We start from the raw sequence: 15,220 nt of genomic DNA on the forward strand, positions 1-15,220 counted from the left end.
CAGCAGCTGATGCTTGTTTTAGGGATCCTGCAGTATTCAATCACTCAATTACCATTGCTTGAGCTCCTATTACATGGGATTCTGATGGGGCATGTGCCTTTGCAATAACATTTTAGATGAATGGTAACATCCGGTGGGGCCCATTTCTCAGGCAACTTGGGGAGGGGACAGGTAGGATAGTTTTCGGTATGAGTCTGATACTTGGGGACCACTTCTTCAACAGGTAGGGCATCTCCAGTCTGGCCAAAGACAAACACTGGCTGAAGGGCAGACACTTGATCTCTGAATAGTCTACAGTTGACCCTGGAACAATGCTCTGTAAGGGGCACCGACAGCCCACACACCAGTAGAAAATCCTGCTATAAATGCCTATATAGTCAAACTATGGTGATCAACTTGTCTCTTTTTGATAGGGACTGTGCTGATTGTAAAACAGAAAGTCCAGAGTCTTAACGACCCCATTACTTCCGGGCATAGTGGAGAGGCTGGTCACCGGAGCTCTAATTTTGACTCCCAGGTCCCTAGGCGTGTAGGGTACATTTCTCACAGGGCTGCGCGCCCGTGCCTGAACCCGCCTGCACCACGACTACAAGTCCCAGGATGCTGCGCAGCTCTTTTCCGGCCGGTCCTCGGACACTCTGGCTCCTTCGCGGCCGCGTCCTCTTAGGGCGTGGCGCCCGGGAGCCCGTGCGCGCTGACGTCACGGCGCTGATGCCTCACTCTTAGCGCCTCTTCCCAGCCTCCTGGATGGCCAGGGTGCGGTGGCAAGAGGAGGGGTGGAGTAGTGCGTCTTCTCGCGGCTGTTGGGCTCTTTATAGCGGCCATGGTATAAAAGTCCGAATCTGGAAAGAGACTGGCACTCCTAGCTCTCTTTCTTCCGAGTTTGCGACTCGCTAGTCCGAGATGAACAAAGTCTGTGCTGTCTTTGGAGGCTCCCGGGGCATTGGCAGGGCGGTGGCCCAGTTAATGGCCCAGAAAGGCTACCGATTGGCCATCATCGCCAGAAACCTGGAAGTGGCCAAAGCCGCCGCCGGTGACCTCGGCGGTAGGTACGGAGCTGGAGCTGTCTGCTTGCGTGATGTGGTCCAAGCGCCCGCAGTCTCCTCGTTCGTAAAACGGGCGGGTCTGGGCGATCCAGCTGCTCACGTGCAGGCGCGCCCGTCCCGCGTGCAGACTGAGCTTGTACCGCCTGTCCCCGTAGAGTCCTCCTGCCAGGCTGCCCGCAGCAGGGTCTGAACCTCGGGTTTTCCTTGCGACCCAAGTCTTGTGAGGCCCCATTAATAAGCACCCACCTCCCTGGTGCTAGCCTGGAGGACATGCTTTGGGTTGGCGTCTGGAAGGAGAGAGCCACAGGCCAGTTAGCTTCTTTTTTTAATTTAAATTTTATTCATTTTAGAAGAGAGAGAGAGAAGGGGGAGGAGCAGGAAGCATCATTTCCCTTATGTGACTTGACCAGGCAAGCCCATGGTTTCAAGCCGGCAACCTCAGTGTTCTAGGTCCACGCTTTATAAACCACTGCACCGCCACAGGCCAGGCGGTTAACTCCTTATGTAGGGCAAAGTGCACACCCGTGGTGCAAGATCGCCGGCGTCTGGGAGGCAGGTTTGGGCAGCAAGGAGTTCAGTAGGCGTGTCAGGCAGAAAAGACTTGCTTCAGTTTTGCTGAGTGCTGTTCTGGTTGAGTGTGGATACACAAAACTGTTCCATGGGGAGACGTTTGAGTACCAGCCAGTTTTGAGGTGTTCCTGGTTTGCTTGAATACCCGCATAAGCACTTGATTAGTTATTAAATGCTTTTAGTGACTCACAAATGGGGAATAGTGATTTGTCCTGGCAAATTCCTTTTGATTGCATTTAAACCTCAATTTTTTTTTTCTGATTAGTAATGGATCAGTAACTTGTTTTGTGAATTTAAGCCTCTTGATGATAGGGTAAATGGGATATTTGAAAGATAGTAAGATGCTGTAATTTGTTTAATTGCTAGGATGGACAGATGCACCTCATTTACTATCAGGGAGGAATTGGGGAAAAAAAGAGGCCTGGAGATGCAGGTGATGGCTGTGACCTTTAAATAACATTACATATTGGTTTATCCTAATTGGTTACATGGATTAAGAAAACATTAGAGTTTCTAAAAGAAAAAAGCAACATAATTTAAAAATCAGAAATTCAGTGAATGCTTCTTGCTGCTTATATTCATTGCCGTTGTGTTACTTTGACAAGGAGACAAGAAATGTCCTTACAGAGTCAACCCAAACCATCAGTGGATATTAAAACTGTTGGTTGAGATTACAAGGGTTGTTGTGGACTCAAGAACTCCTCAAATGAAAGCCAAGAGTGAGACACAGGATGCTTTGGAGCCTTTTAAGTCTTTGAATCATGTTCTGCGACTGATTGGTTTTACACCCAGGAAGTGTGACTTCTCAATGATTTACAGTTACCAAAGGCTTGAGGGGTTTCTTTTAGTTTGAACTATTCTGCAAAGTCAGCCAGAAGATGAGCCAAAAAAAAAAAAAAGTAGATTTTAGAGCATTGAAATGGTATTTTATTAAAGAAAGCGCATTGAAGTGCACTTTTTTTTTTGTTTAAGCATTTATAAAAAGTGAACATTAAAGAAAAGGTAAATAAAATTTGCTTTTAGTAAAAGACTTTTTTTTTCATGGTTTGTAGTTTTAATTTTTTTTTAACAGCTACCTGGTCAGGCTTGAAGAGTAGTCATAATAATAATAATTTATGTGTCATAGTGAAAAAGTAAAAGAACAATGAAACTCTAGAGATTATATGCAGAGCAGGACCAGGAAAAAAAATTGGATATAAAGCACAGAAGACTGTTGAGTCGAGATGTGATTAGTGTCAAAGGGATATATATTACTGAGTTTTATAAAGTGTTAATGAACGCAAAAAATGTTCTACTTTTTGTTGATTAAGAACACAATATAGCCCTGGCCGGTTGGCTCAGCGGCAGAGCGTCGGCCTGGCGTGCGGGGGACCTGGGTTCGATTCCCGGCCAGGGCACATAGGAGAAGCGCCCATTTGCTTCTCCACTCCCACCCCCTCCTTCCTCTCTGTCTCTCTCTTCCTCTCCCGCAGCCAAGGCTCCATTGGAGCAAAGATGGCCCGGGTGCTGGGGATGGCTCCTTGGCCTCTGCCCCAGGCGCTAGAGTGGCTCTGGTCGTGGCAGAGCGACGCCCTGGAGGGGCAGAGCATCGCCCCCGGTGGGCAGAGCGTCGCCCCTGGTGGGTGTGCCGAGTGGATCCCGGTTGGGCGCATGCGGGAGTCTGTCTGATTGTCTCTCCCCGTTTCCAGCTTCAGAGAAAAAAAAAAAGAAAAAGAAAAAGAAAAAAAACCACAATATACAGATAGGTTTCAGGTGAAGCCTGTATAATTTTATTAACCAATGTGACTCCAGTGAATTCAGTAAAAATTGAAAAGTTGAAAAACAAAACAAAACACAAGTTTTAAGATTGACATGCTGTAGTATTACCTCATTTCTCCTGGTCCTGTCCACCTGCCCTCAATTTAGTCTTATTAGGCTGAACTTCATGAGAGCAGGAACCCATGTCAGTCATCTTTTGTCTCTAGGTTCTGGGTTTGCACAGGCCTCGCTCATAGTAGGTGCTTAACAAATATAAATTGAATAATTTGTAAATTCAAGTTACAATATATAAGTAATCCTATTCTTCGTTGTGTAGGTGGTCATTTGGCATTTAGCTGTGATGTTGCCAAAGAACGTGATGTTCAAAAGACATTTGAAGAGATGGAGAAAAATTTAGGTCCCGTTAACTTTTTGGTAAATGCAGCTGGAATTAACAGGTTTGTCACAAATTTAAGTACATTTCTAATGTTATTTTTTTCTTAAAATGTCTTTGATAAGTATGAGTTAATATGATAATTAACTTGTTTTTACCACTAATTGAGATAAAAACTGTATTTTAAAATGTGGTCCGTCAATCCATACATTCCTTCATTTGAGATAATTCATGAAGGGTTCAGTTGGATCGGTTTTAATCAACATTCATGTTGAGCTATATATAGTCTTCCAGCCCTTCAGAAGGCGCTCTCAGTTTCCCAATGAATATTCCTATAGGAAACCACTCTGACTATGTCATCTTAAATCAGTGTTGTCAGTTCATGAACTTAACATTAATGGAATCAGAGCAGGTATTCTTTTAACTTTATGGTGCACTTGAGACAGAATATTCAGACTAATGTAATAATCTTTTTGCTAAACAAGGAAGGCTTAGCATGGAAATTGCTTGGTTAATTTAAGCTATTTTGGCTACCTGGTACTACTTTTCACAGCTAGGAACATTTGCCACTCTACCTGAGAGGGGACAGGAAGGCACTTTCAACTCGACTCTTTCTGGTTGTCAGTTATTTTAGTACCTCTCAAACCAAGTTTAAAATGGGACTTTCTAGATATTCTAACTCAGATATGAACAACTTTTTATACTCTTTTTTCAGTAATAATGTTTTGTATTTCTTGATGTTTTGGTTTTATACCATTTTTTAATTTACATGCTTTTAAAATTTTTTTAAAGAGACAGCCTTTTAGTAAGAACAAAAACTGAAGATATGATAACTCAGCTTCATACTAACCTTTTGGGTTCCATGCTGACCTGTAAAGCTGCCATGAAAACGATGATTCAACAACAGAGAGGATCTATTGTTAATGTAGGTGAGTCTCATCTTTGTGGTTTGTAATTATCTTCCGGAGCCGTAAAAATATGTAATTGACTAAATTGGAATTTGTTCATGTGTGAAACTTGGATGAAACGAGTCGTTTTATTGTCTGTAAGAAAAGGATTTGATTAAATGATTAATGGGTAAAACAGGAATCTCAAGTTCACATTCTTGTAGTGGTCAATTAGGTGTTAAATGAGTTGATACCAGCTTATATTTAGACAGTGCAAGCCATGTGATGAAGAACTAAAGGTGCTCAGCGTTGGTGTCCAGATGCCATTTGGAATGGCAGGGCGACCACAGCCCAGATCCAGTAGAATTTTGTTGTGCACACATGTGGTCCCAGTTTTATCAGCTATTTTGATTTTGTAAGAGAAATTGGACATCCTGATTTTTATGTTAAACCTAATTTTTAAAATATGGAGAAGGAATTGAAAAATTTTAGATATTGGGGGCTAAAATGATGTCGAGAGCAGCTGCCTTGGGTCACTGATAAATCTAGTTCAGAGGTTTAAGAGGAAGCTTTCTTCGGAGAGGAACTTTGGTACTGGCCAGGTCTCTGAGTTGGAGTGTTGTCCCAACATGCTGAGATTGTGGGTTTGATCCCCAATCAGGGCACACACAGGAATCAACCAATGATGGTATGAATAGCTGAAACAAAAAAATTGATGTTTCTTTCTCTTGCTTGCACTCTCTCTCTTCTTCTCTTTCTCTAAAAATCAGTACAAAAAACCCCAACAAAACCTAATTTTTTCAGTTTTGGGGTTTTTTTTGGCATGGATAGAAGTAACCCATAGTCTTCAGTTCACTTGCCTCACAGGGCAGATAAACCTGTGTAATATGTGCTTCCAGACCTTAAAATGCAAAATAACTTGAAATTTTAATTTGAAAATATTAGCATAACATCTGCTTTTTAACTTTAAGTGGTAATTCCTTAAAAAGCCACAAAAGGGAGATACCTCTTCATTGAGTAAGTGACCTTATTGTTTTTAATATAGGAAATGACTTTCCAAGCTAGAATGTAGGGTTTTTCTCTTTTGAAAATGAGAAGGGAAAAGAATACTGTGCTAGTAAGCATTAGAATATTTTTGACATTTACCCTTAAAAATATGAGATCAGTTTTCTTATAAAAGATTGGTAATGAGTTGACCTTTGCTTTCTAACTCAGCCAGATATGATGTAACATTCTTCTTGTAAGCTGTTGGTATGCTGGCCTGAATATATCACCCGATAATGAGGGGTGTATTTGTTTAACTCTAAAATATTTTTGTTTTAGATATATTTTAAAAACTCTCATTATTCTCTTGTATACATGAAAAACTTTAGGATTGTGCTAAACATAAATAAAAAGATAATTTAAAAATAATAGAATCTTATTACAAAAGGACTACTTTAAGCTCTTAGAAAATTTATATTTTAGACATTACCGCTTTTTAAAAAAAATTATCTATTAAATTTAATGCAGTGACATTGATAAATCAGGGTACATATGTTGAAAGAAAACATCTCTAGATTATTTTGACATTCGATTGTGCTGTGTACCCCTCCCCCAAAGTTAAATTGTCTTCTGTCACCTTCTATTTGGTTTTCTTGTGCGCCTCCCCTCCCCCAACCCCTCTCTCCTTCTTCGCCCCCTCCCCTCTCCCCCCACCCCTCCCCCCTGTTGCCATCACATTCTTGTTCATGTCTCTGAGTCTCATTTTTATGTCCCTTCTATATATGGATTCATATAGTTCTTAGTTTTTTTCTGATTTACTTATTTCACTTTGTATAATGTTATCAAGGTCCATTCATGTTATTGTAAATGATCCGATGTCATCATTTCTTATGGCTGAGTAGTATTCCATAGTATATATGTACCAAAGCTTTTGACCCAGCTATCCCACTTTTAGGAATATACTCCAAGGACACCATAGAACTGCTCCAAAAGGAGAAATGCACCCCCATGTTTGTGGCAGCATTGTTCACAATAGCAAAGATCTGGAGATATTACCGCTTTTGACCAGAAGAACAATAGTATGTGGCATCATCCCAAGATTCCAAAGCTTCCTGTGTGACCTTTCCTGTTTGCCTGTATTTTTCTTGTGTGTGTGTGTCTTCCTAATACCCCTTTCTCTGTCCATCGGAATTTCCTCTGTGTGACCCCTCTTTTCTCTTTTTCTGTGCTTCCCTGTTCCTGTCCTTTGTCATTCATATATCATGTAGATTAATATTTTACTCTTGGATTTGTTGATTAAATATGTATTGGAATTTTTTCTAATACAATGACTTTTTCAAAAATTTTGTGAGGTTTTTGATTAATTTTTATATCGTAAGTACGGGTCACTGGTGTAGAAAATTACTTCCCCACTTATGTTTTGCGTGAATTTATTTGCATATAGTTGATATTTGAATTATAAGTAATCTTTCATATTTATATAAATAAGGCCCCCCAAGAATCTTTAATGGGCGATACAAGTTATAATAAATCACTGAACGTAACTGAATTGCGATTTTAAAAGTTTGTCATTGAAGCGTTTCTTAGATAGACAGTAATTTAGTGAAATTTATCTTCAAATGAACTATTTTTTAGGTGGAATTTTTCCTATGTTTATGTTGTAGAATCATAAAATCAACAAGCCATTATCCGACTTTTCCTGGTTTTAATCTCTCCTGCGGGAAGCCTATATCAATACTGTAGAATTTCATCATGCTGATCTAGTCAAAGATGAGAGGGGGTTTCTGTCACTTAAGGGATCAATTCTCAAACCATGTTTGGCTTTTGAGGTTTCAAATAAGCATTTTTCAAATCCTGTTTTCTGTTTTTCTGGAGCAGATTCAGACTCTTATTATTCAAATGACAATGGTTAGAATTCCTCATTTTAGCAAAGGACAAGGTAAAATGTTTTGTACTTTGTTTAGTATAAAGTGTCTGCATATTCAAATAACCCAGTGAATTGGTTTTAGTTTGCTTTCATGTTTCTTTTCTAGGAAGTGTCGTTGGTTTAAAAGGCAATGCCGGCCAGTGTGTGTACAGCGCCAGCAAAGGCGGACTGGTCGGATTCTCACGCGCTCTTGCTAAAGAAGTGGCAAGAAAGAAAATCAGAGTGAACGTGGTTGCACCAGGTCAGTGAAAAGTTATCCTTGCACATAATTTATGTATATTTACGGCTTTATACAATAATCGCGGAGCTTGGTCTTGTGTCTGTCCGTGCGTCAGCACCACCAGGCAGCTCTCAGAGGACTGGCACAGGGACGTGGATGCTGCACTGACACTCACCTCTTAGGCAGCGACATGCGGGAGGGCAGAGTGTGCCCTGCCAGGACTCACCTGCCGCATTGCCGGGCTGTGCACCAGCCTCAGGAGGAGGCCGGGAGTGATGCCAGGCTGCTCGGTTTGCAGAAACCACGTAGTAGTTATTTACTGAATGATTCCTCCCTGACTAAAACCACAACAGAAACTTCTCATTTAAAAATCAGTCATAAATTAAGAATGTAAGAATTTCAGGTGGGTGGGTTGGGCTGAGGAGATATAGGTATGTTGGTCCAAAACTATGTATGTTTTGGACCAATTCCAAATTGTATACATTTGGAAAACCTTTCTATTTTAAAGTGTTCTTTTCTTGTTAGGATGGTCTATTGACTTACTGCTCACAATATTTGCTAATTAATTTAGACTTTGTCAGTTTGTCAAAGCAGAACTTTCCAAGTAATGCTTCTGTTACCTAAATACATTGCATATGTCTCTATGATGGAAACAGTACAGCTTTAATTTTTTTTTTTTTTAAAGATTTTTTATAAATTTTATTTATTCATTTTTAGAGAGGAGAGAGAGACAGAAAGGGAGAGAGAGGAGAGAGAGAAGGGGGGAGGAGCTGGAAGCATCAACTCCCATATGTGCCTTGACCAGGCAAGCCCAGGGTTTTGAACCGGCGACCTCAGCATTTCCAGGTCAACGCTTTATCCACTGCGCCACCACAGGTCAGGCAACAGTACAGCTTTATATTGGAAATACCAGACTAGCTCTACAACACTGTCCAGGCAGTGCCCAGGTACGAGGAAGATAGGCTCTTGTGGGCACGGGTACATTCACCAGTTAAATGCAGCTTAGATTCTGTCTTAACATAGTGTTTGTTTTTACCTTTCTGTGCATGTAAATACTGAAACATTTTAAAATATAAACTCACGCTATCCTGGGTGATGCAGAAGGACTTGTTGGAGAGGATGGGACTGCTGTTAGAGTCAGGGTTGACTCTGCTGCTGGAGCCAGTTTCTGGAAGTAGGCATCAGGGGAGGTTTGTACAGAGCTTTTCTCTTCTCAGCATCAATGGCCTGCAGCCTCTGAGGCCTTCGGTAACTGTGCAGTAAGCTTTGGTGGACCTCCCTCTCTGTATCAGGATCTTGCTCCTTTAACTTTGCCATTCCTGCTTCAGCGAGGCAGAGAATATCAGATAACTCTTTTATAGAAAACTGTTTCTGCTCTGGATGTTTTGGTCCCTGTTTGTTTCCCTAATTGCTATCATCTGCTGCTCTAGTTCCATAAGGTCGTCATTAGTTAGTTCTTTGCCACGGGAGTCGAGTAACTATATCATTTTTACTCATGTCCAACTGCAGTTGATTACCAATAGCTTTTATAGTACTCTGTTTGTAAGTACGAATTGTACATAAGTTGGATGTTTGTAACTTGGAGATGTACTGTATGCTTTAATAACAGTACAAACCAGAAGAAATAAAGAGGGACATGCAGGTGAGATCACTTGTACACTTGACAAAGCAGCCATGTACAATAACTGATACACTAACTACTCCAGAAAGTCAGTATTTGTATAGAAAAATAATTGCCTGAGGTCATGTAATGTTTCTTTAGAAAATAGACAAGGTACCTTTCACTGGACTTCATGGAACCCCAGAGAGCTATCCAAGATTCGTGTTAGGAATTGAACATAAAGAAAAATTTGATGGGAAAAAAAGACATTTACACAGACTGAGGAGGAAGCAGCATCTTTTAGAAGTCACTCTCTGGAGTACTGAGATTTTAATAGTGAGTTTAGTGGCACAGCCTGGTCAGTGAAGGAGTGGAGGCTCCTTGAGCGATGTTACAGGAGGAGGAAGCTGGTTGTGCGTTGTAAGGGAGGTGCACACACTCGCACTCTGGCCCCAGCGCATTCTACCACGTATGCAGGAGGCACTGCTTAGAGGAACTAGCCTTCTAAAATGAGACGTGTTTGGGAGCGGCCGACAGTGAAGATGGTTAGGGAGGTGGCTGTTTAGTGAATTTTCAAAATAGAAGTCACAGGTGAGACTTACCATAGAGCTGCCCTCCTGTAGGGCCTCTATCAGGAACACTTGTGTTCTTGTTAAAAAGGACGTAAAAGCCAAGACAACGGAGAGGCAATTCACCTGTAAGACAATACAAGTGTGATGTGAGCTAAGTACACAGAAGTCAGAGCCCCTTTAAGGAGTCAAGGGAACGGTTTTGTGCACCTGTTTCTTTTATTATGCTGACTTTGGGTAATCCACATTACTTGAACATATTGATGAGTTAAATGGAACATAAAGCCAATTAACTTGTTCTGTGAGTAACTGGTAATTGGAAAATATTAAAACATAATGATCAGAATTATAGTTCAGGTTGCTACAGGCTAAAGAAACTTTTAATTTTTTGTAGTTATTAGGAAGGGAGCCATTAATTGGCCTCTTAATTGGTCCTTGTAGATTGCCATCTGGGTAGAATAGTTCTAAAACGATTGTGAAAAGAATCAAGTAATACACTGGTGCTATAAAAATATTCCTTGAACCTAGTATTTTCTTTAAAATAATTATTTTTAAATTTTGATTAAGAAAGAATGTGAGCTGGAAGAGATCTTGGGGATCATTTATTCCACTCATTTTTATAGTTTATAAGACTGGAACCTAGGAGACAGTGGCTTGCTGAAGGTTTATGCCAGGACTGTTAGGAAAAGCTTTATCTTTTACTTCCAGCTAAGGTAAGCTTAAAAAATGGCCGTATTTGCCTCTTGCCCAATTACTAGTTGTTAAACTTGCGTGGGGTAGTTAAGAGGGCAATAAAAAGGTGCTAAATCTTATATTGACCATTATCACTCATTAGATGTTGTGATAGGAATTTTGGTTACATATTTACTTGACTTTTGAATAAAATACGTGTTTTCATATACCTCTGCCAGTTAGCCTTAGAATTTTTGTCCTAGCATACTATAGATGGGTATTTAAGAATTGATTACCTATATCAAGAACAGATATTTTGTTTAGATAATTGCTTGTTTTTAAGAAAAAGTCAGCAAAAGCCGACTTTTGCCATTTTTTCAAGTTACTAGTGACTGCAGCTTGGCCACTAGAGTTGGTGTTTTATTCTGCACTGAGGCTGAACCAGCAGGTATCAGGGATGGTCAGTCAAAACCTTCTGATAGCGCTTTTGCTGTATAGTGTGCCTTCATCCCAATTCACTGTTTAGTCAGTGACTAGCTAAATGTAAGCATTCCAAATCCATGATCATTTGTTTGATTGTGGTTTAGATACAGTATATCTGTTATTCCTAAATAAGTAAATAAATAAGTACCATCCAATAGCTGCTGTGTCATCTTGTCATGGCTTCCCACCTGTGTGTGCTTTCTGCAGCCTGACTAGCAGTAGTATCAGTCTCATCTGTCCACATGGAGGAGCAATCATTTATGGTTTTGGCTGCATGTATTTCCTTCCTTCTCTTCTAGGGATTGCAGTGTTGTGGGGGAGGAAGAGTTCATTCATGTGATTTAAAAGCTGATGGTTTAAGGGATAATGGAAGTGTTCCTAGCTCATAATGAATCATTCAGCAGACCTACTGGAGTGTCTTCTATATGCAAGGGGTGGGTTAGATTCCAAAATTACAAAAATGAATAAGATAGTTCTGTCACAAGGACCTAAGTACAGTGGGAAAGACAGACCTGTAAACAGATAATTATAATGCCGTGTAATCAATGTAAAGATACATGTACGATGCTATGGAAACACTGAAGAATGATTGCTTAATTTTGTTAGTGAATTAGTTGTCAAGGCAACAGGCTAAATAATGGGAATCCTGTTTGTATGCTAAGGGAAGTTTTATGGAAGTGTGTTTGTATGTATAATCTTTCTTAAAAATCTTTCCAGTACAATTTTACTACAGAAAAATCATGTTGCTAATGATGTGGCTGTTTAATAAGCTGACTTTTATTAGATTTAATTGGCTATATATATTTAACAGGTCTCATAGTATAAATATGCTTCATTGGTCAGAAACAAAGTTTAAATTGAGATAGTACAATTAAATTTATTCTATGGATTATGTATTAACTTTATTTTTGTTAGTAATTATAACCAGATTATTCACCAGGTATTTTAATAGACCTGACTAATACAGAATTAATAAATAAGTTTTTACATCAATTTTTCTGGTCACCTTCAAATGGAGTTTTCAATTAAGGAAAATAATTAAAAAGCACCTTATAACATGAAAAGCAAGAAACAGGGAAAGTATTAAATTAGGCTGTCATTTCCTTCATAATACTATTAATTTTTTAAATGATCAGTTACTTGCTAAGTTTTGATTTTGCTTTAAATATCAATATTCATCATGGATAAATCTTATTGGTTAGAAAATATTGTATATGAGAAACTGTTGATCAGTTGAAACTGTAGTGGGTAGTTGCTTTAAAATATATCTTTAATAGCTAATACAAACATGGTACAACATTCAAAAGTACAGAAAGGCACAGAGGGACAGTCTTCTCTCCTCATTTAGTTCCTTTTCTCAAAAGCAACACTGTGAGCTAGTTTCTCTGCATTTATATACAAAACAATAAGGTGTGTGTGTATGTTTAAGAAACACAAATTGTGTCATGCCATTTACAACTTTCTGTACCTCTCTCTATTTATAGACCAGTGTATCTTGGAGTTGATTCCATATAGAGCCGCTTCACTTTTTAAATAACATACCCTATTCTATGTTGATCTGCCCCTTTTTCAAGGTGAAAACACTTTCAATGACCTCTCACAGGTTGTGTGGCCTGGCCTTACTCTTTGTCTCCAAAAAGACAAACACTTCAGAACTACAGTCTACCCAGAAGCAGAGCAAATCAGCTGTTTTTCAATCCACTGCACTCATTTTATGATATAGAAACAGCCATATAGTTTTAGATAGTATACGCCTTTGCTTAGGTCATAACTTAATCTTTGATAGTTGTGGCAGAGTAGGGAACAGAATCTCATATAGTGTGTCCTAAACTAGAGGTCTTTTACCACATAATGCTGCCCTTGAGAAAAAGTCACTGGAGCCCATTACAAGTCGAGAATAGAATTTGTTCATCATGTTGGCAAGGTCTCTCAGTAAACCATTTTTACTGTAGTTTATTGAGTTTTTTTTCTTAAGATAAAAGCACACACTCTTTTTCTCTCTATATATACTTTTTATCCTTTTCTTTCTTCCTTCCTTCCCTTCCTTCCTTCCTTCCTTCCTTCCTTCCTTCCTTCCTTCCTTCCTTCCTTCCTTCCTTCCTTCTTTCCTATTTCTTTTTTTCTTTCTTTTTTTGCTGAGAGTTTTTCAAAATTTGAAAATAAGTGGGGAAATATTTTTTGCCAATTTTTCTAAAAGTCAAAATGACCTTAAGAGTAAAGGATAATTGTGTCATGAACTCTTTGGGAGGAAACAAGCTTTAAATGATACTTTTATAATTTTAATTCATTCAACTTCCTTAACGTGTTAGGTGAATTTATTTTTTCTAATACATTTCTCTGAGGCATCTTTGAAAATAAATGTGTCTAAAGACATTAAACTTTGTATATCAAGGAAGCCCAATGATAGTTCTTGAGATGATTGGATTGCTTATTGACTATTGACTATTCTCTGTAGATGAGGTTTCATCGGCATTTCACTTAAAATTATACCAAGGCTGGTCATCCAGTTTTATCATTGTTTCTGTCAGCTGCTGCTTTTATTTCTGCTTTCCTTCTGGCTACCTCATTGTTCTTAAAGATGAAAGGGAAGGAAGGAAATGTTGCTGACTTTAAATGTGGTAAGATACCATGGTAGAGATTTTATTTCATAATGTAATTTTTCAGTTAAACACAATATAAAATTGTTTTATTATTCCAGGCCCTCGTTATGGATATCTGAAGTTAGTACTGTGCATCTTTTTTCAGTAACATTTTATCAAAATACAAAAATAGGCCCTGGCCGGTTGGCTCAGTGGTAGAGCGTCGGCCTGGCGTGCAGGAGTCCCGGGTTCGATTCCCGGCCAGGGCACACAGGAGAAGCGCCCATCTGCTTCTCCACCCCTCCCCATCTCCTTCCTCTCTGTCTCTCTCTTCCCCTCCCGCAGCCAAGGCTCCATTGGAGCAAACTTTGCATGGGCGCTGGGGATGGCTCTGTGGCCTCTGCCTCAGGTGCTGGAATGGCTCTGATTGCGGCAGAGTGACGCCTCAAGATGGGCAGAGCATCGACCCCTGGTGGACATGCTGGGTGGATCCTGGCCGGGCGCATGCGGGAGTCTGTCTGACTGCCTCCCCGTTTCCAACTTCGGAAAAATAGAAAACAAACAAATAAAAAAAACCCCAAAATAATATATATCTGTTGTAGACAGTTAGGAAAGCACAGACAAGTATGGAGGAGAAAATAATCATTACCTTTAATTCTAGTACCTAAAGATAATCACTGTTAATATTTTTGTAGATACATATTTTAGTCATTAGTATATGTTTTTAAATTTTTAGTTTTATTGAGGTAAAATTGACACATTACATAATATTACTTGGAGATATACAGTATAACAATTCCATATTTGCATAGGTTGGGAAATGATTACCACAGTAAGTCTAGTTAATACCTGTCCCCATACACTGTTAAAATTTTTTTCTTGTTATAAGAACTTTTAAGGTCTACTTTCTTAGCTACATTAAAATATACAGTAGAGTATTAATGATAGTCACCATGCTGGACATTACATCCGTTATTTATTTTATAATTGGAAGATTGTATCTTTTTAATAGTAGTGTAACTGAATTCATTTGTAACCTACTTGTTAAATGTTTTATTTTAAATTCCTTTCTATGGAATCATTCTAATGCCTGCATATTGTTCTTCTGTGTGCATGTATCATGATTTATTTAACTAGTTTCTTAATGAAAGACATTTAACTTTTCCCTAATAAATCTGTCATTGTCATAGGCTTCATGATAGAAAAATTTATGATAAGCTCTCCAAAGACTTTTAGGGAAATGTTTGGATATTTAAAGTGAAAACCCAAGGCAAAGAAAAATAATTACATATTAGTGCATAATAAACTGTGCTTAATGCTGACTCTTAACGCAGTGCTTAGTTCATTTTTAACCTCTGATTTTCAATAGCAGTGTATTTAGATTGATTTATAGTTGGAGTTATAAAGACTTTAATTTTAACACAAGCTAATTTGGGAACAGCAATTTTGAGCTTGTACATTAAATTTTTACTTCACATGTCATGTCTGTCTTTTAATCCATTTACTTTTTATGAACTTAAAATTTTATATTTTTCTAGTTATTCATTTTATG

General features: G+C 38.9%; 1 protein-coding gene across 2 annotated transcripts in view; it reads left to right on the forward strand.

Annotated features, from left to right (window-relative positions):
- The first annotated feature begins 740 nt into the window (after nucleotides 1–740).
- Nucleotides 741–15,220, forward strand: part of LOC136337775 (3-oxoacyl-[acyl-carrier-protein] reductase) — a 115,353-nt gene continuing 100,873 nt past the window's right edge. For both annotated transcript variants that reach the window (XM_066279560.1, XM_066279551.1), the window contains exons 1-4: nucleotides 741–1,045; nucleotides 3,691–3,811; nucleotides 4,540–4,676; nucleotides 7,652–7,786. In XM_066279560.1, the coding sequence (XP_066135657.1) occupies nucleotides 904–1,045; nucleotides 3,691–3,811; nucleotides 4,540–4,676; nucleotides 7,652–7,786 (535 nt within the window). In that variant the 5' untranslated portion in view covers nucleotides 741–903. The remainder of the gene's footprint in view (nucleotides 1,046–3,690; nucleotides 3,812–4,539; nucleotides 4,677–7,651; nucleotides 7,787–15,220) is intronic.

The sequence above is a fragment of the Saccopteryx bilineata genome, chromosome 1 (genome assembly GCF_036850765.1).
Source record: "Saccopteryx bilineata isolate mSacBil1 chromosome 1, mSacBil1_pri_phased_curated, whole genome shotgun sequence".
Lineage (NCBI taxonomy): Eukaryota > Metazoa > Chordata > Mammalia > Chiroptera > Emballonuridae > Saccopteryx > Saccopteryx bilineata.